General features: G+C 32.4%; 1 protein-coding gene across 1 annotated transcript; it reads right to left on the bottom strand.

Annotated features, from left to right (window-relative positions):
* LOC148182223 (uncharacterized) lies at positions 1-27,980 on the bottom strand. Its single transcript, XM_088029283.1, has 25 exons — positions 27,833-27,980; positions 24,361-24,468; positions 23,829-23,983; positions 23,602-23,779; positions 23,219-23,551; positions 22,504-22,764; positions 22,337-22,447; positions 21,976-22,278; positions 21,689-21,927; positions 21,582-21,639; positions 21,344-21,528; positions 7,317-7,513; positions 6,884-7,186; positions 6,598-6,775; positions 6,454-6,538; positions 6,319-6,395; positions 6,133-6,267; positions 5,808-6,082; positions 5,624-5,759; positions 5,376-5,580; positions 5,196-5,329; positions 5,032-5,148; positions 4,826-4,977; positions 893-1,028; positions 1-416 (listed from the first exon to the last, which is right to left on the bottom strand). Exons 1-25 carry the CDS (start codon positions 27,978-27,980, stop codon positions 342-344), a joined length of 4,284 nt encoding a protein of 1,427 aa, XP_087885409.1. The 3' UTR covers positions 1-341.
* Between the last annotated feature and the right edge of the window lie 12 nt (positions 27,981-27,992).

The following is a 27,992-nucleotide window of genomic DNA, read 5'->3' as shown; positions in this document are numbered from 1 at the left end:
TTCTCTGGTCTTGAATTGAATTGTTAATAAATATTATTACAACAGCTTCTTTCGTATAGCCAATTCTTCATGTTCCAGAATTCGTCGAGTGTTTTAAAACAAGTTTTTTTTTTCTAAAACTGTACCAATTGTCTATGGGCTCAATTTTGGCTCTTACATAAATCTTGTATTGTCTTAATGTGAATTTTAAGTGGTTTTCTTTATACATATTTCCAATCCAATTGCTCTGCTAACGAAAAACACTTCCACATCTATTATCTTCTTTATGACTATAAAAGCGGTTTAATGAAAGCAGGAACCTAGTGTGTAGGGTAGTGCACGTATTATTTCTTGTAGGCTAACTATAATATATTGCTATATTTTTCATCTTTTTGAACATACTCCACGATTCCTTCATAAAGAAATTGCAATTCAACCTGCAATGAAATAGAATCATTAGTTACAAGAAATTTCTAGGTTTTAGAGTTATTTTTATTTAATAAATGATGTACCTAGATACAGTTTTTTTTTAACATGGAATTTAACGTATAAACACCAATATTTATGAATATTGGCTATGTATACTTTTCGGTTTTATGTCCGATTACCAAAAAAAGTCTCTAGAAGGTAACAGGTGGGTACCTATATTTTGAAAATTGGGCGAAATTTTAACACTTAATTTACATTTTTTTTATAAATAAGTAAATGGAATTGACTTTAAATTTGATATATGTATTGCAAAAAACAAAGGAAAATAACGGAAAATTGAATCATATAGCAGCATCAGGAGGCAAATTTGCCGTTATTTATGTATGTCTCTGTAATGATTTATTAACATTAGAATAATAGAAGTATAACATACAGATCTCTTATTTCTTGCCACAAAATCTGGAAAATTAATAATAATACTTACAGGAGTTCTGATAAAAGGCACCCCACTTCTTCTTACAGTTCTAATGGCGTTGCAGACATCTGCTTCAAATTCATTCTTGCATTTTTGAATTATGTAATCCATAGTAACGAAAACCCCACAGTCTGTGATGCCGTCACTGTTAGATACATAACGAAAAAGAAATGTTATTGTGTCGTCCTAACTACTATTGACGACAACAAAATGTGTACGGAAAAATTGTCTAGCGTAATTTTCACTTTAAATCATAGGCGCACTTCTAATTGTCATTTATGACAATTAATGACAGTAGGTAGTTAAAATTGGCTAAACACTGAACTGTAGTCGAAAAACCAAGAACTATTGTAAAATTTGATGAAAATCGGTCGCTAAGAGTAGTGGCTGCTGATTACTAAGAGTTGTGAAGGTAAAATAAAATGTTTAGAGAAAAATCAAAAAGAACGCCACTGGTCAAAGTCTGATTTACATTATGGAAGTTCAGAGAAAAATCCATATTATCAAAATTACAATTTATTCCCCAAACACCAAATTTGACAAAAAATGCTGACGCACGTTTCGATAGCAATGCTATCATCATCAGAGCGATGATTAAACTAAAAACTAACAAATAATTCCTCCTTATATACTAAAAGCTTGTTGACGCACACCCTTTGGCGCAGGTAGAAGGGAGTAGAGGGAGGAAGAGGGGATGGGGCCGTTGTCTGAGTTCATTATTACATTTTTGTTCCTAAATATTCCTGTCAAACTTAGACGATACCTTATTAAATTATAAAACCTACGCATTTGCTGACCCCGTGACTTCGAATTGTTAAGAGTTCTTTGGGAGGAACTTCAAATTACTGCGTGTTCCCGGTCAGCCTTGCCTCCTTTCAACTTCGAATTACCAAGTGTACCAAAATGCATTGAAAAACTTCGATTTAGTGATTCTCAAGGGACTGAGCTTTTGCTTTAAAATACTAAGAATTTCGAATTACTGAGAGTTCGAGTTAGTGAGAGTCGACTGTATATACAAATAAATTAATTTGTAATCTTTAAAAACTGTTTATTACCTATAAAAGGTCCCAATTTTAGTGGCGGAAGGTGAATATGAGAGCTGAGTGTAAACTTTATTTATCCAAAATGCACTAATAAAGTAGTACTTTATTCACTCATTTTAGACAAACAAAGTATAAATAAATTTGCGTCCTTACACTCTTATATAATAAATATCTATTATTACCTATAAAAGGTCCCAATTTCAGTGGCGGAAGGTGTATATGAGAGCTGAGTCTATGTACCTGGCAATTTAGCGTGGGGGTGTCAAAATAAGTTTGTTTACATTTTGATTGACACTTTTGGTTAAATCCGGAATTTATTAAACCTTTGCGCAAACATTTCGCATTCTTCTAATCGAATTATAGGGTTTAGATTCGAAGCAAGTGTAACTATTGAGGTTCAATGAGCAAGAAAAGGTGAAGTTATCAACGTTTGATTCTCGATGGTTATATTTTTTTTTGTGGAACGATGGCATAATTTTAATGACACGGGTCTCAAAGTGATGGTTTTGATTTGACGATGATGAACATGTTAAGCCATAAACTAATCATTACTTGCACCCGCTGCACCCTCTCATGTTAATTACAGTTAAAAACTAGCAATTATTCAATTATAAATCTTATTTTTCAGTTTTTTTGTGAGTTTTTGAGATCCATCTTTTAATCAAAAGAAGCTCTACACTTAACGAACAAAAAACATTGACGATTTTTCTCTAAATTTTGAGAAAATCAAATAATTTCTCAACATTGCTATTGTTTCTGTTATTATAGCTAGAAGAAGTGAAGAGCTTCGTATCCAAGAAAAAGTGTCAGTGCATCACAACAAAATCACGTGAATTCTGTTTCGCGCAGGCTTTAAGTGCACCAAAAAAAAGGGAACATTCGGTTCATGACCAATGAAAATTGAAGAAACAGGCGTGCACATGATAATCATTTTTGTTGCGACGGGCTGACGACTCCTTGGAAATAGAACATAAAAAAGCAAGCATTGATTCCCACCTTATCTACTTCAATTTAAAGGGGGTCCGCTTCTCTGACTTCATTTTATAGGGAGTTGTTTAGGAAGAGTTCATCGCTTCCTTCTTAAAATTACCGAGTGTGTCAAGATATATGTATTTTTTTCAAATTAACGAGAGAATTTCAGGGGACCACAGAATTTCTTCAAATTACCGAGAATTTCAATTTATCGAGAGTTGTATTTACCAGGAGTCGACTGTACAACCAAATACACAATTTTGCATACAATCCCAAAATTTGGACACATGTTGGAGTTCGGACCTCACGTTCAAAATAAATAGCGTATATAGCGTAATAGTCCAGCTCATTGCTATCAGTCCACTCTCCTGTGTAAATTTTCGAAACTTTTTGGGTGTAAATCAGGCTTTCAAATCTTTAGGGAGAAAATTAGGAGAAAATTGAATGTAGCGATTTTTGAGGTTAACACGTTGTCAAAGTTGAATGTATTAAGCAATAACTACAGTAGGAATTTTATAACTTTAGTTTAACCCCGCCCACATGAACAAATGACCATTTGAATTTGTCGAATCAAGGAATGGCTAGTCTCCTTTACCCAACATAATTAAAAATTTGACGTCTTTAGTGTCACACTTGTCAAGTTGAAGAATGATTTTAATAGAAAGTTAACAAGTTTTGCCAATGTTGTGCAAGACGATTAGCTTCTACGCATGCAACAGTTGCGTCAAGATCAAACGCTTTTGTTGCCAACTGTTACAGATGAAAATCGCTAGGGGCTGCTGCCAACTTAACTTTTTAATGAGTGGACCGATAGGAGTAAGCTCTGGTATAGGTACTATTGGCGACACCGAAATGTGAACGATTTTTTCGTTGTCATGGATTTTTCTCTAATTTTTCATAATGTAAATCAAGCTTTGAGCAGTGGCGTTCTTCTTGATTTTTCTCTAAACATTTTATCTTTGATATCGAGCATTTGATAATCAGCAGCAGCTGCTCTTAGCGGACGGTTTTCTACTAATTTGATAATGGCTCTCGTTTTTTCGACTATTGTTAAATGTCTTGGCATTTTTAACCACTGTCATTAATTGTCATAAATGACAATTAGAAATACACTTATAATCCATTTGAATAAATTTGGCCGCTACCTTTCTCGGAGTACTCTATGGCCGAAATTGTCATTTTGACAGATTCGAGTGATTCTAAAATGCTCTTCTGTCTTATAATTGGTAATTTTCGGATTTTAGGATAATTGTTTTTTTCTCAGCGTATCATCAAGCATTGCTCCAACAAATCATAGTTATTTCTATCGCAAAGACAATAAACCAATAATAATTTTCGACGAATACATTTCACCAAGGTCAGGTCAAGTTTATCTACTCTTTTTTTTGCCACTTGAATATGTCAAACTGACAATTTTGGTCCATAGCGTACTGTGTTAAAGCTAGCGGCCAAATTTATTGAAATGGACTTTATGATTTAAAGTGAAAATCACGCTAGACAATTTTGCCGTGTTATCGGCGACACCGAAATGTGAACAACTTTTTCGTTGTCATGGATTTTTTTTTAAATTTCCATAATGTAAATCACACTTTGACCAGTGGCGTTCTTTTTGATTTTTCTCTAAACATTTTATTTTACGTATACAACTCTTAAATCAGCAGCCATTGCTCATAGCGACCGGTTTTCATCAAATTTTGCAATAGCTCTTGGTTTTTCGACTACAGTTCAATATTTAGCCGATTTTAACTACTTACTGTCATCAATTGTCATAAATGACAATTAGAAGTGCGCCTATGATTTAAAGTGAAAATTACGCTAGGCAATTTTGCCGTACACATTTCGTTGTCGTCAATATTACACACATTTCTATAACACAAAATACAAACCTTAAAAGTCTGTATTACCCATTTTTCAAACAGATACTTACGAGCAAGCCACTAAAATCGGCAGTCTTTCACATCTGGCATAATTTTCATCAACTGTCTCAAGAATACGGATAAATTCTTGAGTATTATTAACATACAGTTCTTGATTGAAGTTATTTGCTTGAATTACTACAATCTCTCTCCCAAAAAGCATCTAAAATAATTTTCTTCTAATTAGATAATATTTTATTAATTGTACCACCCTTACGTAATTATTTGTTGATTGAAACACATTTATGGACAGCTTTATGGGTGAACTTTTCTTTGACTTAATTTCTTTGACTGTGAAAATAATATCATTTTGTCTACTGCAAAACGGCCACATCTACAAACTTTGATAAGGCAAACATCAACAAATTGTCTTATTGTTACCCTGTAGTTCTGTTTATTCAACAGTACAATCGTTTCGATGTTGTCTTGAATGACCATTTTCCAAAAATCAAGAAGAGTATTTTGATTTGGTTGTTCTGAAGTCAAGTATTTTTTATGTGTGGCATAACCATCAACTTAAATGGCTAGATTAGTTAAATTTAGTATGTTGGAACATATTACCTGGGTAATACAAGTAGTTATGTAAATTCCCATAAGGATTTGAATAAGAAGTGATTACAGTATCGTGCCAGGATAATCGGTTGAGATAATCAAGTTGTTCGTTAAAAACAGAGAAATTGAAATTTTCTGTGATTGACTTTTTAAAGACGTTCTCTTCTTCCATGAGACACTCTAAAACAACTAAATGTGCCAGAATATATTGTTTCTAAAATGAAATTGCAGGTAAAGTGACAAACATACGATTTTACCTCGTCGCTAATCATGTTAGGCCTCTGCTGTCTTAGATTTTTCAACAGAGACAAAAAGTCCACACTTTTTGTTGTTTTAGCCATATGTAATGCTAAATCACACAAAATTAATGTTCCGGTTCGGTCAGATCCGGAACTAAAAAGTTAAATTTTAGTAATAAAAATAGACTTTAGACAAATTTACCTGCAGTGTATCAAAATAGGTGTTTCAGAGTTTTCGCGAATGGCACGGATTTTTTTGACTAAAGGAACAATGTAGTTTGGATACATCGGCTTTAATTCGTCTTGCTGCCATCTTAAAAGAAAATGTCGTACGTTTCGGATTTGTCCCTTATATTCCACTTCCAAATATCGGGCGTGATAATGTTCGTAAAACTCTTCATTTTCAAGTTTTATTAGCATTTCACCACATTCAAAAATCGAACCAATGTATTGAGGAAAATATTCGGCACATTTTCTCTGTCAAAGAAAAAATAAGTTCAATTGTAAAATTAGAAATTACAACAAACTTCTCGATTTTCAACGAAGTCAGTTGTCATTACGATTGTTTCGATATGTTCTTGCCAAATCATTCTCCAGAAATCTTGGATTGTACAAAATTTAGGACCTTGGGTGGCAATATAGGCTTTTGGACGATCAAGACCCTATAAATGAAATAGAGTATATGGAAAATATGCATTTATTCAAGCTTTTACATTGATGTAACTAGCATTGATGTAATCGTCAGCGCCCAGCCCTTCCAGTTTTTCTAGTATTACTCTGTTATGATCATCTGGAAAATAAAATTCTAATTTTGCAGATATATTTATTTTATTATACTGAATTATTACAGGGAATGTTGTCATTGTCTTTATTTTTATTTCTATTTTTTCCATGAAATGCATGTACTGTTGGCCTTGTGACACGTGTTTGGGACTGTAGAATTAGATAATTATAATATTACCAAGTGTTTATGAATTATCAATTTCACTCACTCTGAATTCACTGCAAAGCTGTTTTCCACCCAATAGAATACGCTTCAGATAAGATTCCAAAAGTCTTGTTTCGATTTTTCTGTATTTTGTGTTTTTGATGTCTTCCTTTTCAGATATTAAGGTACCTCCTTCAGCTTGGTGTAACCCGTTCTGAACCTGCATATTATTTATCCATTTTCTAAAAGATTTTTTATTAAATCAGTCTACATATTACAGTGAAATTCAAATCAATTTTTATAAAATCTTGTTTGGAAAGAACAAGGTACTAAACAAAATATTTACTTACTTGGTTAAAATGCAAAGTACTAATGAAGTTGCTAATAACGATATTAAAATTGACAGTATCATTCGCCATGATAAAAATGATTCCTCTAGGATTGCCGGTTTGCCGGAAATGTTAAACAATTTTCCATAGTTGTCTTGAAGTTTCAAACTATAATTTCTACGAGTTTTTTGGAGAAATTGTCTAACATCATCATCATCTAAATTTACTCGTAAATATTCTTGGTCCACCAGGTTACTTGCCAAGAACTCTATTATATCAAAATCCTTTGTTTTATTAAATGGTATTACCCAAATTTTGTAAGTGCTAAAAATAAAATAATAATCTCAAGTTATTTACGACTTAAATTCACTTTAATGATAAAATTAATCTGTATCTTAAATTTCCTCAAGATAAAGTTTATTATTTGTAGTAGTGGAATTTTAGGACCAATTACCTTTTTTCATTAAATTCTATAGGTTTTGGAATTAGCCAATAACATACTGTGGAGCATGTCTCAACTAATACGTCTTTGTGGAATGAAAAGTTGCGATCAATGGAAATAAATCTTGCGAATATTTTGTTAGCTTTGCCTTCAAAGGAGTTGAAAGCGCGAACAGAAATCTTGTAATCCGTATCATGTTCGACTGGAAACTGAAATATAGAAAAAATTAAAGAGATTCTGATATATTGTAATTTTGAGTTATTTGTGCTGGTTTGTGAAACCAATCGCTATTTTTTTTTTAATATAAATATATTTCAATATAAAACTTGATAAAACAGCGTTTTTTTTTCTCAAATTTTAATCTCAAACTCAAACCAGATTTAAAATAAAAACTGAGGTATTTTTATGACAATTATATTGAAAAAATTGAATTCGCGAATTTTCGCAAAAACTCAAAAATTCCTAACACTTGTGTGTCGTGACGCTAAACGAACTGTGACAAAAAACAAATTTTTCTATTTCGCATTCATAATGAAGATATTTCGATACGCCTTTGAGCGTATTTTGGTATCGTAATGCACCAATCCCGTGCCAATATTTCTAGGAGCATATATTTTTCTTAGGTTTGCAGCAGACAAACCGTCAACCTACCGTCAACGTTGACAATTTAGATTTTGGTTTTGATAAACCATGATAAATCGATCAATACACTATTATTTCTTGTTGTACTTGGCTTAATAATTCATCGGAGAAAAACTCTTTGGATGCAAGAGAACTATCATGAATATGATCAACATCTTTGCTCTCTCGACTCCTTTGCGCTCCGGTAACCTCAAAACGTCAAACTGACTGAAATTGGATTTGGCTACTTCGAATTTTTTTTCCGAACATTTTGCAAATGCCAACTACCATAAAATTCCCTAGATTTCGAAATCAAGTTTTTTCATTTGAAATAAGGCGAAATAGAAAAAATTGCGTATAATACTTGTTCTCATAATGCATTTTGCCGCACTTACTACTTTAATAAAAACGTGCGTGCGGCAAAATGTTCATTATGAAACGCGTTACTATTTTGCGTCAAACTGTAGAGCTTGATCAACTGTTTTTTTAAGCGTGCGCAAAATTGCAAATTTTTATCTTTGAAATTAAATAGTTATTTACAATACTAGTGCGCGAAGCTTATGTTCGTGCATGAGCGTTTATTTAAAGCACGAGCGACTAAAAGGAGCGAGTGTTTTATTTACGCGAATGCAAGAACAAGCTTCGCGCACGAGGATTGTATAACATTTTTTATACGAGTTTTTAATTACATTTTTTAGATTTTACTAAATTTTTAGACAGAATTGTCATGCGGTTGCCATGATATGTAAGCCTTTTTTTACATGGTACTTCCAAGTCACTAAGGAGGCAAACAAAGGGGTAGACAAACTGCTCAAGTTTTTGTGTCCAGAAATAAAACGAGAAATTAAATCAAATAGTTATTGGTAACTTAGCAACCATTTTTTATATTTGTAATTTTGTTGATGTGAAATATTCAAATTTGTGTGCCCCAATGTCGAATAATAAAACCTCGTGTTATTTATTTATTAGTTTTCAATATTAAGTCCCGTACTGACACTGGTGAAACACGTTGTCAAGACACGATTGTCTTTTGTTTTGTTTCGCGGTCGACTAGCCCTACTCAACCGCGAAACACTGTTTCGCGCACTGAAAAGCGTGCGCAAAACATCGAAAAACAAGCGATGAGTATAAAAAACTATTTTGAGGGTGACCATAAGTGTTGCTGGATCCTCTACGAGGTGGTCCTACCTAACATTTTGCAGTTTAATATACAGGGTGTCATGATCCAGAGAGCAATGGAGGGTGCCGACAGCAATACAGATGGTAAATTTTAAAGCAAAAATTGATTAGGTTTAATAGTATTCGAGACAGGATAAAAAATTAACAACCAATCCCGGAAGCTAATTTTAGAGATGGAGTCTGACCAATGAATGTCCATAGTTACCGATTTTCAAATACTGTTCTGCTTCAGGATTGGCTACCATTTTTTGTCTTAACTCGATTAATTTTTGAGCTAAAAAATTTTTCTTTCAAAATTTTGGTTCAGAATCGTTCCCTCCATAAGCCTTTTTTCTCTGGATCACGAGTTCTGGGACGCCTTGTATCTTTATTATTTATGAACAGATTTAAAAAAAAATAAATCCAAGACAATAATTGAAGAGGTAAAGATTGATTTGGGATTACAGGTGACACCCTTTTCGTAAAAAAAGTGAAAATTGCGTTTTCTTAATTTAAATTCGAATCATTTAAAATAAATCTTATCTTACAAAGCGCCTATAATAACAGGTGTTCGCTGAAAAACAACCGGCTAGCAAGCCCAGTTTTCAACAAAAAGAGCAAAAACCAAGCTAACATTTCCAAAATCTAGAAAATAGTCTCTGGTTATGAATCAAAGACAATTTTGAACATTTTATTTGTTTCAACCTGTCGTTTTTGACATTTATCGTTTCAAGAAAATATCTAAATATTTTCAATGGAAAAATCGACTAATTCTCCTTAATCGGAAATAAGGTTCCAGCCAATTTTTCGTAGGTGAATGTATTTTTTAGAAGATTTAGAACCAAAGAAATGAAAAACAACTCAACATAAAATAAATAATTTCTAATGAATCGCGAAAAAATTTGTTGTCTGTGACAAAGAATGTTTGAATCACAGCTTAAGAATTTGACGACCAAAACTCAAATCTTTTTTGATTTGATTTTGTGAATAATATGATCAAGGTTTTCAGATTTTTCATTTCGCGTCTTGTACGCTTAGGTACTGCATAGAATTTTAATTCTAAATTCCTTTTTTTATTTCAACCAAAACAATGTAGCAATTTGCGTTTTTTTCTCACCAACGTCTCCAAAGAAAATTAGTAAACCAACAAGTCCGAGGAAACAAATCAAAACAATCCGATGAATTCTCGACTTTTACATTGATACCGCGTCCGAGAATTTTAAACATTTGCATATGTAATATCGAACTAAAAAATCTAAAACAGTGAAACTTTAGTTGATAAAATTTGGATTCAATTCGTGTGATAATTTTTTCTAGTAAACTATGATAATTATTTATTAAAGCGAAAGAAGGTCTACATGAACATTTCATTTTGCTCAGTGATCATTGAAATTATTGATAATTCCCATTTTTTTCTCTTTAAACTGATGTTAAATTAAATGTAATCTATACCAGAGCACATTTATTATCGGTCCACTCATTGAAAAGTTAAGTTGGCAACAGCTCGTAGCGATTTTTATCGGTAACAATTGACAGCAAAAGCGTTGATCTTGACGCAACTGTGGCATGCGTAGAAGCTAATTGTGTTTTACAACATTTCCAAAACTTCTTAAATCTCTATTAAAATAATTCCCTTGCAACAAATTTTTAATTAATACACTCAACTCAGTGAGGTGACATATATAACTAGAGAAAGAAAACCTAGTGGAAGGGGTAAAAATTTTGAAATGGGCATGGAGCCATATTGGAAATAGTAAAATAGCAACAATACTGCAGCAGTGACATACTGGTTGCCTAAAACTGGCAAAAAAATTTTTTTTTATTGGAATAAATTTTACTCAAAAACATTCCCAGTACATTCAAAATTTGTAATGGAATATTTGTCAAAGTTTATATGTGTTAGTTATATATAAAATTAAATTAGAATAATTAGGAAATTAGAGCACATGTACCGCAATGTTGACATATATTTCTGGTTGCATAAATGCAAATGTAAGACAATGCAAAACTATTTCCAATATGGAGCCCATGTGAAAACAATATGGCAGGGATTTTTCTGCCTCTAGTTATATATGTCACCTCACTGACTCAACTTTGACAACGTGTTAACCTCAAAAATTGCTACATTCAATTTTCCCCTAATTTTCTCCCTAAGAAATTGAAAGCCTGATTTACACCCAAAAATTTTCAAAAATTCACACAGGCGAAAGGACTGCTCGTTGGTGGACTAAAGTTCGAAGATACAGGATGTCCCAGAACTCATGGCTAGCCGAAAACCGAGCATATCGGGAAAAGCTGTGAATGTGTAAATTGCTGAAAAAAAGTTCCAAATCCAACAAAACTAAGAAAAGACATGACAAAGTTGACCAATAACAAGGCCGCGTGGAAATGGTCTGGAAGATATACTCGCGTGTTGCTAAAAGACCAGTTTAAATTTTCTCCTTTGAATTTTGTACAGGGTGATTTTTTTAAAACGGCAGGCGTTGTAGAATTTTTATTTATGCACCGATTTCAAAAATTTAAAAAACAAATTAAATGGTTTTTAATTTCCTATAAACTGATAATTTTAGAATTTTTCTAAATGTCTTAGTATCTTTTGGGCGATACTCAACTTTCTTATTTTAAATTGACACCCATATTTTTTTTTCATAATTTAATTTAAGATATTAATTTTCTTGATTCAGAAATGTGTAATATGTTCTACTTTTACAAAAAATATTTAAAAAAAAAATATCAAAAATGAAAAAATTAGGCAATAAAAGTTAATAAAACCTAGGTGCGTGGTGTCAAATAACACAATATCGTTATTGTAATGTCAAAAAGCAGCAAATAACAGAAAGAACAAGTTTTCTTTCAACAAGATGGGGCTACACCTTACAATGCACAATGCATTTCTCGTAGGTGTCAATTGTGCAAAAAAAAAGCGGGATGGGGTTTTAAGTATTTTAATACTTCAATTATATTAAGTATTATATTAAGTAATTATTAAGTATATTAATACTTAATACAGTATTTTAATTAAATTAGGTCGTTGTTTTTTCTGATTTGTAATTATTATTGTCTTTTGTTATTAATAATTAAAAAAAAATGCCAATCCTTTCTGTTATTTGCTGCTTTTTGACATTACAATAACGGCATTCTTTTATTTGACACCATGCACCTAGATTTTATTAACTTTTATTGCTTATTTTTTTTCAATTTTGATAATTTTTTTAAAAATATTTTTGGTTAAAAGTAGAACATATTACACATTTCTGAATCAAGAAAATTAATATCTTCCAAATTATGAAAAAAAAATAGGGGTTCCAATTTAAAATAAGAAAGTTGAGTATCGCCCAAAAGATACTAAGACATTTAGAAAAATTTTAAAATCATCAGTTTATAGTAAATTAAAAACCATTTAATTTGTTTTTAAAATTTTTGAAATCGGTTCATAAATAAAAATTCTACAACGCCTGCCGTTTTAAAAAAATCACCCTGTATAAACAATCTAGTCCAATGTAAACTTAATTGACGTTAAAATGACAGACTTCAATAAATTAGTTAACTCATATTGAACTTAATGTGCAGAAACGCCTCAGGGTACTTGAGGGATTAACTAGAGGGTCGAAGACCACTGGTTGGCGAGCGTTGAATGACAAGTGACACGGCGGTAGGACAATTGACACAGTGCAAAGCCAAGAAACGCTGCTTTCGGTTTCCTTCACTTGCTGGTTTCCTAGTGGGTGTTTGTGTTAACAAATATCTTAATACGGTTCAGGACGTTTTTGGCGACAGAATGCCTCGAAATGTATCTTATTTTTTTAGAGTGCGATCGAAATTCGGCGTTAGCAGCTAAAACGTATCGAGAACGTTTTCCAGGTCCGGACAACAATTCTTCGTGTTATTTCTTTTTTTTTTTTTTTAGAACTGCCATTGGGTGGTTTTTATTTGTTAAATTGACATTAGACGTCAGTTATAAAATTGTAGTGGACCAAATCAATGTATCCTGTTTATGATTTAATTATGAAACCTAGCAACATTAATATTATTTGTACTTGAGCTTCTGGGATTGGTCATTTTCGTTAAGCAATTTCTCAATTTTAATGCACGTCAGGACAAAACAAATTGCATTTTTGGCGTCCTGATTGCTGTCAGCATCCGCCCTTTTTTGGCTAGGCGTGAGTTCTGGGACACCTCTATATTGATCCCATGAGGAAAGCTGTTGGATGAGACAGTCACGTTCACGTCATCGAAATGTGTAACATTTAGTACTTATCAAGATAAATATTTACATATTTAACAACATGACACATGTGTAGGTTTTTCAACAAAACATGCTATTTAATTCGAAATGTAATTTCAAAGTCATAATCCATCTAAATATTGGACTTTGGTATAAAGCCGTTTTCGCAAGAATGTTTCATTATTGCAGCTGGAGGCAAACCATTAAATAACTTTCATCTTTGCGAAAAATGTAGTTTTGTCCAACTTGGGTAAAATTATATCGAGTAAGATGTGACATACCGAAAACTTTTAACGCCTTCTTTGATTAACATTGAAAAAAACACCTCTAAATGAGGCATTGCAACACTAAACGGTTAAAGAGATATAACACGATCTGCATTAAAAGCTTGTATTATCTTCGGAGGTAATTAAAAAGGAAGAGAATTTATCCTCTGGAAATTTTGAGAAATTGGGATGGCCTTTTACCCCAACCCTAGAATAAGCTTTAGGGATTGGTTGTTAATTTTTTATCCTTTTTCGAGTACTATTAAACTTAAGCAATTTTTGTTTTGAAATTTACCATCTCGACCGCTGTCGGCACTTCCCCTTATCCTCTGGGTCATGAGTTCTGGGACAGCCTGTATATTTATGTATATGGCTGTTCTCGGTTTATTCTTTATCTCCAAATATGTCGTTATTATTTACTCCTCATTTATTTTGAATACCGCATTTTAAGGTCATAATTTGTGAAAATTGTGGAGCTCTACGGCAAATTTGAGAAGATTTATCCATTGGATTGAACATAAACGAGTACTAGAACACCTAAAGACCTGTTTGTAATTCTTTTCAATACATACTGTAAACTCAGATGACATACACATAGTAAACAATTTATGGCTTAATTCAAACCAAATTTTGATAAATTTCTCCAAATGAACTTCTTATAAGTTTAAATAACCACTGATCCGAATCAGATGACAGTTTGATTTAAATTTAAAAATGGTCAAGTGTGTGTATGTAAATATATGTTGTTTTTACTTGAGATGTTGATAATTTTTGTAACTAAAAACGCTTCTAGGTAACAAACTTAATCTACTATTGAAGTCATTGGTAAAAAGTACACTCCGCGTATAAACTACTACTACTTTTAAATGTTAATAACTCAAGAACGAGATATTTTTGAATTTGACATTATAAGTTTAATTTAATTTGTATGACTTGTAAAAGATGCTGTTAAAGTTTGACCTAGTATTTTAGAAACACCCTGTAAATGTTTGTTTATTATAATACGCCCCTTTTTGAGTACCGACCGATCACGGCGTGCGCCTATTTTTTTGGTCCCCAACCGCAAAAGATTAATACTGCCCGGTCCTCTCATAATGTGGCCTTAAAATTTACTAGGTGTATGTCATCTGAGTTTACAGTAAATCCTCTTAAATTTGCCCCACAATTGTCATAAATTATAATCTTGAAATGCGGTATTCAAAATAAATGAGTATGTTTAATTATGTTTTGATTGTCATTTTAATTTAGAAATGACACGCTTTTAGGAACAAGTGCGTAATCCTGACATGCATTAAACTTGTGAGTAAACAATCGTTTTGTACAGTTTTCGCAGCCAAATAATCCGGTCATAAATAACAAGATTTAAGAATCAGATAATGTGGTAGTTTAGTCCTTTTGTTTAGTTGAGTCATAAAAACACTATTGGGCTGCGGAAACAGTGTTGTAGACCCAGTTGACATACACCTAGAAAATTTTATGGCCACATTATGGGAGGACCGGGCAGAATCCCCTTGCGGTTGGGGACCATAAAAATATGCGCACGCCTATTCAACTATCATCGGTCAACCCTCTACCTAGAAATTTGTCGGCTGCAGTTTACAACACCCAGTTTTATTTCTAAGAGTGGTTTGACTTAAGCCATAAAATGTTTACTAGGTATATGTCAACTGGGTTTACAGTATACCCTTTAACAGATGATTTATCGACTTGTGAGATTTTTCGCATATTTGTGCCGACTCGACTGGTTGAATTTCTGTGTAAAAACTACTTCCGTTATTGAATCCGCACTCAAAACCGTGTGGGAAATTCTCTCAAGTGAATTGTCAATTTTAAAATAATCGTCAGAACTGTCAGTTAAAGTATTTATCTTTAAATTTTGTTTGATTTTCCTGCGATTGTAGAAACAAACTTGTTTCCTACTCGTGCGAAATTGACTCGCCCTAGAGTCTCATTGCGCAAACCGACAGTATCATTTCGCAAATTTTGTTGCAAAAATTGTTATTTATATCACGTAAACATAAGTTGATATTGCTACATGTTTTTATATCGAGATAACAAAATTTATTTATTTAGGTTTACTTTTATTACAATGGCAAGCTAAATTTTTCGCCGAACGTCTTGACATCAAAATTTTAAAGCTTCAAATTGTTGATTGGAAATTTTTCGCGGAAGACATCTCATTTCCTTCAAAAAAAAGTGTGTGCAGAAGCCGACAAATAATTAGCATCCGATATTAGAATTAAAAAATAAAAATTGAATAAAAAATTGCCTAAAACGGAAAACTGTCTAAATCGGTAACATGCGATTCCGTTGTATACAAGTTTCACTGTATATGTAAGTAAACACGTAAGCAAGTACTCGTGCAAGAACTCACGCAAGTTTCTCGCAAGTCTATTTCCGCACTTTTCTTTTTTTTTAGAATAGGGAGAATGCAAAAAATGTAACCTATATGTTTTTGTACCAAATTTTGTAGAATACTGTTCAAATAACGCAGTGGTGCAAACATTGTTGAAAAATATATGACAGTTTTGCCAAAATTGGTTAAAGAAATTTAAATATTCAGGCGGGAGCTAAATAGATATTTACACAACAAGTGCGGAAAGTGAGCAATTTCGCACGAGTGTAAATGTAGATGCACGAGGCGCCAGCCGAGTGCAGATGTTACACGAGTGCAAGAAAGACACTTTCCGTCGAGTTGTGTACACTATTTTTCCTACGACCTTCCATCATCAGGAAGAAACCATAAGTCTTGACAATAGTTCATTTCTTATCTATTCTAATTATCATTTTTTACGACCATGAGGTTTTATATGAATAAAAGTGACGTATTCCACATAGTTAGATAGTTGATGTTTTCGTACCTACATCAATTTACGAAAGTAAAAGTCACTAGTGTGATATGAATATATCCGCACAAACTTGTCAAAATTGTCTCGTCAGAAACGACATAACCAATTCATTTTTACCATTATGCATGTTCTTTTACAGTGAATCGTGTAGATATTTAATACAAAAGTTCAAGAATTTCATTTGTATTTCAAAATAACTCAATTTTGACAGGTCTGTGCGGATATATTCATACCACACTAGTGACTTTTACTTTCGGAAATAGATGTACAAAAACTTCAACTTTCGGAGTCATTTAACCGTGTAGAAAACGCCACTTTCATATGGGGTCGTAGGAAAACATTTTTTCATTGGTTTGACGTCACATCTCAGCTGCACGCTCCGCCCACTGATAAAATTCCGTATGCAGAACATTTGTTTAACACCACAATTTATAGTTGTTTTTACAAAAGAATTTATACATAATGGAAACGGGATTTCAAAAACACGTAGCTGTGCGAATGATATGGGATTTTTTATTAAGAAATTCAAACTTTGTTGCGGTGAAAGTGTCGCGGTAACTACACCTTTCTTTAACTTGATATGTCAGTTTACAATGAATGGTTGGATTTTTATTATCCTAGAGAAATACAATTATAATTATTATGTTGATGTTTCTACTTTCACATGTTTATTCACATTTTTGCTTTGCATCATCTCGGTGGGCGGGCGCATTTATCGTATTTACCGCATTTAACGATAATTTCTACGAATACACAGTCAGATTTATTATTTCTTTCTCTCTTATGACATCTTCGTAGAAAAAAATTGATATTTACATTTTGATCTATTCTGATTTGATTGAATTTTATTGATGTATAATAACCATCTATTTTTTTTCTATATTCGTAAAAGATTCGTATGGAGAATACACTCTTCGAATTTGCAAGAAAATTTAGAATTCAATAATTTGGTAGAAATTAAATATGTGGTTTACTGTATTGGATTTTTTAAAATCAGACCAAATTAATAACAGTAACACTGATCCAAAGCTTTGGTTGTCTTTTTAATTTTTAATTTCTATACAATCCACTATACAGTATTGCCCCGGATTGAGTTCACTCACAACAGAGAAAAAAAAAGTTATTTTACATTTTACAAAAAAATGACAACGAAATAATTTGTCTGCTTCAGATAAATCTGCAATAAAATTTCAAAATTATTAGTTTGCACTCTTAAAATCCATTTTTTCATATTATTATTTATTGAATTTTCTAATCGTAAGTACATAATAGTAGGCTGTGGATTTAAAATATCAAATAGTGCATTAAAGATTAAAGGAAAATTTACCCAATAATAAATAAATGCAGTTGCATTCGATAAAATTCGAAACAATAGAATTACGAGTTAGAATTATTGAACTATGTGATGCTGAAAGAGGTGTGGGTTAATCAAATAGTTAAAATTAGTTTAAATTAAGGAATACATTTTATTCTTTTGGCATTTGTTGCAAAATTAAAAATAAAAAAGTTCTTCGTTAGTTTTTGTTTTTTTACGATTTTAGGAACACAGTCGGATAATATTAAAGTTTTAATTTAAGCAAAAACTATTATTCCGTGATTTATGCGTAAAATTAAAAATAAAGTTTTGTTTTCCTTTTCCAAACTCAATCCGGGGAGTGTTGACTCCTCTATAGAATGAAAGTCGCAACTAAATTGGTAAATTTCTTCGAATAGTTTTTTCGTTAGGCCAAAAGAATTTTTTTATTAAAACCACCTACGCTTCAAGTCTTTGAGAACATGTACAATTGGCAGTTGTTTCGGATGTAACAAAAATTTTCAGTTTTAGCAAAAAATTCATTGTTTTTAAGTTTGCAGTTGCAGTTGCAGTTGTCAGTTTAAGTCAGTTGCATGTGGACTAGAGTTAAAGTTAATCAAAAAATGTAATACCTGCATATACCATGGGAAATAATATCATTAATTACAATAAATTTAAAATATTACTCTTTATAGAAACATCAGACATCGAATATATCGTGGCCGAAAAGCAATTTTTTTTCGTCTTATTGCCTTAAGGAACTGTTATAAATATTTTTTCGGGTGCATAAATACTAGCACTTTCACATCCTGCCAGAAAACGCCACTATTTCGACCCCATTTTCAATTACAAAGACGGCAATCGAATTAGAGTAATACAAACGCACGGTTCTGCTAAGAGCGAAACTGAGATGTGACGTCACAATGCTAGCCTCGCTGATAGGTATGTTTTCCAATCTCGCTCGAATCGTACTTTTAAAAACGCTTAAAAAATTATTAACAATTTTTTTGCAATTTTTCCAATACTAGCGACATCATATTATACGACATGAAAACTATCGATTTTCGTCAAAATTCAAAAATGTGAATTCTCCCTATTGTGCAACGTATTTTCCTTAATTTGCTATTGTAACAGGGCTAATTACACATTCGTTTTGATGTTAATAGCTTTGTTAACACAGGTATTAGGTTTTTTGTATTTAATATGCAAATTAGGAAAACTAGCATAACCTAACATCCGGTTTTAATTCAAGTTTTATACAACCGTTACGGAAAATGTTCATTGTACAGCTTTATAAATATAAAATGTATTATTTACACAAATGTGTCAGTAAGGAAGCAGTCGCAGTTTGTTTGTTCAACATTATTTCCTTATCTATGAAACTGATATGGAAAGGATTGCGATATTTTTTTACATTATCCTCGTTGTTAAAAAATACGTTAAAACTGTACAAAAGTATTAAGACTTTAGCCATTGTTTTATTAAATCTGCATACGCTTAGAACAGAGAGGCCCGATTTACAGATGCTGAGTTTAATTTTATTAAAATGACATTTGGCTGCTTTGTTTTCTAATCAAATGTCAACAATCATCAACTTAACCGCAAAATTGACTTAGTCACAATTAAATTATTGTTGTATAATCATTTTAAAGGTCCTTTAAAGTTTAAAGAGATTTTTCGCCATAGAAACAGATTGTTGTAACAATGTTTTAAGGACCTTTAGTTAAAGCCGCCTTTAGGCGATGATTATGAAACTGGCCCTAAGTATTTAAACACGTACCTTAATTTGTTAAAATAATAGTTAGCATAATCAATCTTATGTTATCACTAAGAAATGTTTCATTTTATTTGTTTTGTGTTCGGTTTTGTATATTATGTAAGTATAATTAAATTGACTTTAATAGTATATTAGTTTTTCAAAAATAACTAGATTTTTGCTGCACTTTTCTTTTATTTCTCACGCAAGCGATTGATAAACCAATATTTTGCAATACATACTGTACCTATTGCAATCTGAATTATCAGAAAAAAGAGCGTGCTGTGCTATTCCAAAACACTCAAACAGTCTGATAAAAACTTTAAAAATATTTTTATTAATCTCACATAATCTATTGATTTATTTTTCTTTGTTTTCTTTGTTTTCGAAGTTTTTTAATCTTTACTATCTCACACATTTTGACAACAATTATAATACGAACTAGGTGGCCCTCGGAAATCGGTAAATCTCGTTTTTTTCGTGGACCTCGCTTTTCCGTGGCCTTTGATTTTTTGTTTGTTATACCATGAAACAAAGATAGTCACGGAAAAGCTAGATCCACGAAAAAGCGAGATTTAATTAATTTAATTTAATTAATTAAAAACCAACGGGCTTCGCTACAAAAAATCAAACAGTACGCGGAAAATTTATAACTTTTAATTCAACAATGCCAAAAGACTGCTATTGATAATTTTTGTGAGTTTGTGACAATTCATTTCATGGAATTCCACAGTTACGTACCAAAACAATGATTTTTTACCAAAATTAGGACCTTGGTCGCCTTTCAAAATCGGTAAATTTCGTCTTTTTTGTAAACCTCGCATTCCCTAGCTTTGAAATTTGATTTGAAATTAATGCATAATATACTATGAAACAAAGATGGCCACAGAAAAGCTAGATCCACAAAAAAATCGAGATTCATCGATTACCGAAGGCATCTAATTAACTCTCATTTAACATTTAACAAATCAATATAACTTCGTTGTTTATGTTCTTTAATTTTTGAAACTCTCATCGATATAAATAATTGCGTTTGGCAATGTTTTTTAACTTTATATTAAAAATAAATAAATACTTAGAAGTACTAAAAATAAATAAATTAAAAACCAACGGTGATATTTGCCCATTAAATGATGATCTGTGATAAACAATGAATTCGCGCTTGTAAAGAGGAGTTTCGAAACATGCGTCAAGATGTTCAAGTGTAAGTTACGCACGCATACATACCGAGAAGACACCTGACGGTCAAAGAGATACTCTATTAAAAATAAGCCGAACTCGATTAATAAATCAATCTCCGCTAATGTTTTCTTCGTTGCTCGGACCGATTTAAATAAGTGCCGAAAAAAAAGCAGCTACCGTACAAAAAATCAGACCCTTTTCTGAAACGGTGAGAGATCTTTATGACACTCTCGACATAATGGTTATGGTTTTGTCCCCGAGACAACCGACGTACGGCGATATTTAAAAATTGATTTCGCGAAAATCAAACGGCCGAAGAGGACGAAATCCCGCCACTTTGTTATATATAGTAATTAACTTGCAATTGCTAAAAACCTACGGTTCATTCTTAATAAGCATCATCTATTTTTTGAAAAAAAAAGTATTAACATAGTTACCAACATAGGTATGTTATACCAACATATAAACATGCATCTCTAGTTGAAAATTCAATTTGAAGTCTTTGTTTGTCTTTAAAAAGCTTTTACAGTTTTCAAACTGAGCCAAAGCTATATGCCACCCATAAAACTTGCCTTTATTTATAACTTGAATTCTTCGTCTTTTGTGGAATGGTTAACTTTTGCACAATGGGATAAACTTATGAGTGCTATATAGCCTTTTCTCAGTTTAAACACCATGTCCTGCTTACCGTTAATTGGTAACTTCTTTCGTATTCGTTTGCTTGTAAGGAGTAGTGTTTAGTTGTATTTTCACCTTCCACCTCGACGACAAATTTATGCAACGATCCGTTAGGAATTGAAGGATAATTCCAAGACACCATGGCTTCATGATTTGAAGCTGTCAATATTTGAAATTTTTCGGGTGCCTCTGGCTCTAGAAGTTTTCTGTTATTAGTACTTAATTCTTAGAAAAATTGATCATCCAACCATGTTCAATAGTTTCACCGACTATTAGTTTCGACATTCCACTACCTTCTGACTCTATCTACAAATATAACTGTCAAATTAAAATCCATACAATGGTAACAACATACTTTAATGGAATAACGGGCATTGCTGACCAGATGAGTTAGTTGCGCACATACAAACTTATCCCAAAACTGACATTGCGAAATATTAGCAACAAATTTTGGAGACGATTCAGAATCTTGTTCATGATACCAAATTTTGTAAGCTGATATGTCTACATTTGGTGTCTCTGGAAGTGCAAATCTAATCCACAAGCTATTGGAAGTACTGGAATATATGGTGAGATTGTTAAGAGTAAGAGGAGCTGTAAAATGTCAGTTAGTTTCAATAGTTTTGTTCCTGGGCAGCTTACGATCTGTTCTGACTACATCATAGGTTTTTTCTAAAGGCTGATTATACAAGTTTCCTCTAACTGATACTTTATAGTTAGTGAATGGTGTTGCATTGGTAACGTGAATCACAGACAATACAGATTGATGTTGAGGTAAATCAACTACTGCAGCCTGTGAAGCACACCATTTATTTGTGCATTGAATAATTGAGCTATAAGTGATGTCGTTAAATTCCTCGTCGAGACGAGGCCAATAAAGACTCATTTTGGTAGAAGAAAGGGTCACATTGATTGGGAGATTTTTTTCGATTGTTTGCAAAGTCTCTGTGTACAAGTTAACAATCAATTCAGTTAAGAGAAAAAATCATTTTTATAAATTCACCTGCTTTCATTTCAGGGGTCAGACACTCTCCTGTAGAAGGATAACACGTCTGGCTACATTCTGGTTTACATTCACTTTTACAAAACGTATTCCACTTTCCAGGGGCACATGCTGTAAGAAAATATTTAAAGCTGAAGCAAATGTTTGGAAGAACAACTTATTATTACTTTGTTCGCAGTGTTCTCCTTCATATCCCCAACTGCAAAAGCATGATGAAATATCCTGACAGATTTTATGTTTTTGGCAGTAAGTATGGTTTGGCCCTAACACTTTGACGCAGCTGATGGTACAGTTTTTTCCGAGAAAACCGGGTTTGTCACATGATAATACGTATTCGTCGTATTTGGGTTTTGACTCTGTTGATTCATTTAACAGTTCACAAATATACTCACCAGGGGCTTCATCTTTCAAAGATGCTTGATAAATTTCTGAAAGATGGTTAACATAGAAATGTTGTTTGAGTTTGTGATTTGGCTAAACAAAATATCTTTCATTTCATTGATACTAAAGCGGATTAACAAAATGAAAGCTGTAAACTTTTCAATTCTCTTGTTTGGAATCTATTGTAAATTTAAAACAAACTTTTAAGGTAGAAGTTTGCAATGAAAAATAAAGTGGTGTGTTTTAGAAGAAACGTTTTTGTTTAACCAAACATTCTGTTACAGTGGCGGCCTAATTGCACTTGGAAGAAATTTTTACAAAATTTTGTAGAGTCTCGATTTCTAACATGAACTGCTAGGTGTATACTTAGTATTACTACTTAGAGTAGTTCTGATGACGTCCTATTAGTAGGTTTTAATCCGTTTCACAATGACAAAATATCTTTACTAGTCTAATTTGGCCGTGACTGCATAAGATTAAAAAAATGTTTAGTCCACACACCTGTATCTTTACTGCAAAAAGTTGCTTCATCAATTGCCCAATATCCATTTTGATCTGACTGATCTTTTAAACCTCGCTTGAATGAAAGTTGACCTAATCCTGCTTCTTCAGCCTTTATTTCGAAACGCTTCCATTCCTTAGAACCATTTTCATTGAACCCAATTACAGTTTTGTTCTTAGTATAGCCACTTTGACTTGTTAAACTTATTTCCAAGAAAGAGTTTTTGTCCACAGATAGATACATTGACACACATAAGTTGTCCGTGAAGTTCACAGAAAGTGTGCTTTTGTTATTTTCAGTTGCAGTAATAGTGGTAGCTGCTTTGTAGTCATCTGCAGATCTTGTTTAAAAAAGTGTAAATTATATTATTTGTTACAATTACAATCATGGAGTTTCCAGGCGACGCTCTTTCCTTCAAGGTTTTTGAAATAGATCCAAAAAGGATCAAATCCCGTATCAAAACTTTGGATAAATCTGTCATCAGAATATATCGAAAGACTGGTGTTCTGTTTTTTCATCGTAAAGTGGTACCAATTGCAGTGGTTGCTCTTTTTAGGGCGCTGTAGTGAGAATTTACAAAAATTGATATTTGGTGATGGTAATTTTTACCTCTGGTGGTGTAAAATTTAGCCAGATTTCGTTCACAAAGTCTTCACTTAATACGTCTATACCTACATCAACGTTTTGGTAGACACAAATGGAAAAAGGTATTGAATGTGATCCTGTTATAGCATGACCATTGCTCTCATCGAGTGTGGTGAAATCTTAGAAGAAATAATATTTGGATGGATCATTTACTTATGCATTTCTAATCGAACATAGAAGCATAGAAGAAGTTATTGGGAGGTGGAATTAATGTACAAAACGCTAAATAAAGATTGTTACTGATAAAAGAGCGTTTAACTTTTTGACCAACGTGACACATCAAATTAGATGCAAAATTAACTTAAGCCCAACCAAATTATTACGTAAAAAGATCCATAATGATTAAAGATTGTATCATTTTGAGGATGAGCAAAGCGAACTAATGTACCCGTATAATCTCTATTATTTTTATTACAATCTTTCTATTTCTGTGAATAATGTGTGTGAAATTAAAATTTCAAAATTTGACACAACAACTATCTTTATAATTACCTACCTTGCCATCGTTTATCAGAGATAACGTTAGAATTTGTTTGTAGGGAATTCACTAAGTCCCAATCGTCATTTGTCCAACTGTTAATTTCTACTGATCTTTGTTGAAAACCTAGAACAACAATTTAGATACAACTAAAAGTATTCTAAATACAGTAGACTCTCGATTATCCGAGTCCCGCCGTATTTGGTTTGGCATTTTGATTGTTCTTGGAATTGCAGTTCGGTGTATGCATGCAAATCTAATATAACTGCAAAGAAACTGGTAGCCCAGTCAACAAAGACAATGAAGTCGGCATAATTCCAGAAGTTTCGAAATTTTTGACAGTAAAACCAATAATAAGTTGCTTTTTCATGTAACATTTTTTATTTCAAACAGTCTTCGCATTATCCGAGTTCTTTCTTATCCTAGCAGAGGCTGGTTCACATTAGCTGGATTAATCGAGAGTCTACTGTACACACATAAAGGGTGTTTGGAGTTTTCAGTGCGAAAAGTATAAAAAAAATGTGGGACTAGTATCTATAGACTGATTGAAAGCCACTGACACGGTTTTGATAAAGACGAACAGCAAGTTGACGGACACACTTCTCGCCACAGGAAAACAGCGGCAATCCGTCACCAATCAGAAATTTATTACCGGATAAAAAACAGCTACTAAGGAATCTGATGGTAGTTATCTAAATTTTCAAAGCAAAACTCAAAAAACCTAACGAAACGTAAACAAAAAAGGTCGTTTTTGACAAAAATCTGAAGAAATTTCAATTTTTTGAATGTTTTTGAGGTAAAAATGCCATTTCAATATACCGAAAAGTTGCGCACTACCGTGCGATAGATTATCGAAAAAATCTTTAAAAAAAATTCCAAGTCTTCAATTTTTTGAGATGTATGATGAATTGAAGAGTAAAAGTTGAATGCTAAAATTAATTATTTCTGTGCAATAATTTCACGATCAAATAAATTTGTTACTTAAAGGACATTTTGCGCAAAGGCAAACAAGATTTTTGAATCAACAGTGTCGATCAGTGTGGCATCGTTCGCATGAAACCGTAGTTACATTTTTTTTTATTAGCAGGTTTGTACGGGAGCAATAGTATATTAAGTATTAAGAACGGTAAGGACACTTTACCGATCGAAGACAATTGTTTGGAGGAGGAGCGCAGCGACTATTATTGTCTGAGATCGGTATAGTCCTTAACGTTCGTGATGCTTATAATATTTTTTGCACGATAGACAAATTTCGATTATTTTTATAAAACTAAAAATGTTACAAATAATTGACATTAATTGTTCTTTAATAATTCCTGAAAAGTCAAAATTTCGGTCTGAAAATGGATATAAATCCTTCTTTTTTAATGACTATTTTTAAATTTTTACTTACCGTTCTAGAACGGTAAGTAAATTTTGTACCTTACCGTTTTATTTATCTTGGTAACCAGTAAACTCAACTTACTGTTCCAACAGCAGGCGCAGTAAGTAAGCAAAATTGTTCTATCGTGCAAAAAATAACTTTAAATATTGCGAAAAATGGCAGCACTGGTCAGTTCTTTCGGTAATTATCAGGAAAATAATTTTGTGACCACAGCAACACTTTGGTAGTTACAATTATTAATAAATCATGTAATTGGTTACAATGGTTTTGCAATTAGCTTTGATAACACCTGACCAGTAAAAATCACAATAAGAACCATTTGTTCTCGACTGTTTCCTTCACGTGTCGGTATATTCAGTAAAATTATACACCATTAGAGAAATAAACTTCTCTAGTTTGTAACACCCAACATTTTTTTGCTTTTCTAAAAGAAAATGATCATTGTCAGCCACTAGGCAACAATTAATTACTGAATTCTTGAAGTGAAATGTTGCCAGATTAATTTTGCGCTTTTGAGCTTAATTTTAAAAGTGCAAAATAACGTTTTGTATCAACATTTAAGGCATTTAAAAACTGTAAGTATGTAAATGTCACCTAAAACATGAACTCTAGTAGAATTTTGTAAACCTTGAGTTCATTATAACGAAAAATGTGTGCCATAATTGGCGCCACTTTAAGTGGATGTAGATTTCCAACGAAGCACTCAATAATAAAAAAAAAATAATTTAGCTACTAGCTATTATCTGAAGATTCACGTAGTGAATAGTTGGTCCGCCATTTTTTGAACACCCTGTAGTTATTGATGTTATTATTAACAATGGTAGAAAAGACACTTTTCAAGCCGAGCTATTTTATCACCCAAAATGCGAAGCATCGAGAGAGATAATAGTGCGAGGCTAAAAATACCGCGGTTAATATGACATTTTTTTCACTATTAGGACTTTTACTGCTTTATTAGGTAATTTGTTTGTAAATAAGTTTTCTAACCTAAAAATGTGTGGTACGGTTTGTAAATCAGTCAAAGTTTGAACTGTCATTAGTAACTCTAAAATTATTTGTTGTGTATGATTTAACGGCTTTTTAAAAGATGTCTATGCCTTAGGGGTCTACAACAATCGTCCTTCTTAGTTTTGGCTTTCAGTTCGTTTTCGTTTTTCGACAATTTTTGTTTATTAGTTCGTATATTAAACAGTTGCATGTAGGCAACCAACAATAACATTATCATTATTAACTAGTATAGTTTGTACAGTAAGAGTTTGAATGACAGAAAAGTAACTAAATCTACGCAATAAAAAGTGTACCATACGCGCGAAATTTAAAATCACAAAATAACCTCTGTTACTGACAACCCTGTCAACCCATTTCGCGTAGGAATTTAGTGTTTTTAGTGTATTTTGTAGCATAATTTGCTGCCAACCTATATGTCAGCTGTCGAAATATCCCAATCTCTCACCGGATATACTATAGTAGATAATGAATTCATTAGTGACTAGTAGGAAAAAAAGATAACTTCGCGGGTCAAAAGCAACATAGATTGTGGCTGGGGGGTCACTTATGACAATCTTTTTCAAATTAAAAAATTAACAACTGACTACCGTCTACTACATTATCAAGCTAGTAGTAAAAAAAATTAACCTACAAGGCGTAAGCAGTGCCTACTATGTAACGGTGTTTTGTAGAATGTGGATTCATTCTTTACAAGTAAAAGAAAATAAATAAATTACAATATAAATAGTTTACAACTGTATGCACACATCAGGGTCAATTTTTGTTTTTTGTCTTAATGCCATTGTTAAGCCTACACTAATAATTATTAATATGCCTAGGCACATTAAAAACCCGTTTTACACATCTCAATTTTTTAAATATTGTGGTCCAAGACGTTATTTTCAGCAGCACTGTACATACAATAACCTGATTACATTGTGAAACTAAATATATATGTAGGGACAGATTAACAGATTAACAGATTAGATAAGATAAATTTCTATTTTTCGCCTCCCTTTTAAAAAAGGGTTAAATAAAAGAACAATCCCATTAAACTATAGAATATTCATTTCTTTAAAAATCTTACGAACAGAAGTTATATATGTAGAACTTACTAACCTGTTTTGACTGGAGGTCTTAGAAAAACTGCTGAACTTGCGGTATCACCAGTAACGACGCAAGTGATGTCTTCTTGTGATAAAAGTGAAATAATTTCGGTCGATGCAATACTACACCTTAAAGCGTATATTAAAACGTATAATAACATGGCATGTGTGTG

Source organism: Gnatocerus cornutus, chromosome 1 (assembly GCF_029298725.1).
Source record: "Gnatocerus cornutus isolate USDA-ARS CGAHR chromosome 1, icGnaCorn1.1, whole genome shotgun sequence".
NCBI classification, from domain to species: domain Eukaryota; kingdom Metazoa; phylum Arthropoda; class Insecta; order Coleoptera; family Tenebrionidae; genus Gnatocerus; species Gnatocerus cornutus.
Note: the sequence above shows the minus strand (reverse complement) of the source record. Positions and strands in the feature narration are given on the sequence as shown.

Coding starts and splice junctions, on each gene's coding strand:
- LOC148182223 (XM_088029283.1), bottom strand. CDS start 27,980: ATGTTATTATACGTTTTAATATACGCTTTAAGGTGTAGTATTGCATCG. Junction 1,029..4,825: donor CCGATTTTAGTGGCTTGCTC/GTAAGTATCTGT, acceptor TGTATCTAACAG/TGACGGCATCACAGACTGTG. Junction 417..892: donor TGCCTTTTATCAGAACTCCT/GTAAGTATTATT, acceptor ATTTCATTGCAG/GTTGAATTGCAATTTCTTTA.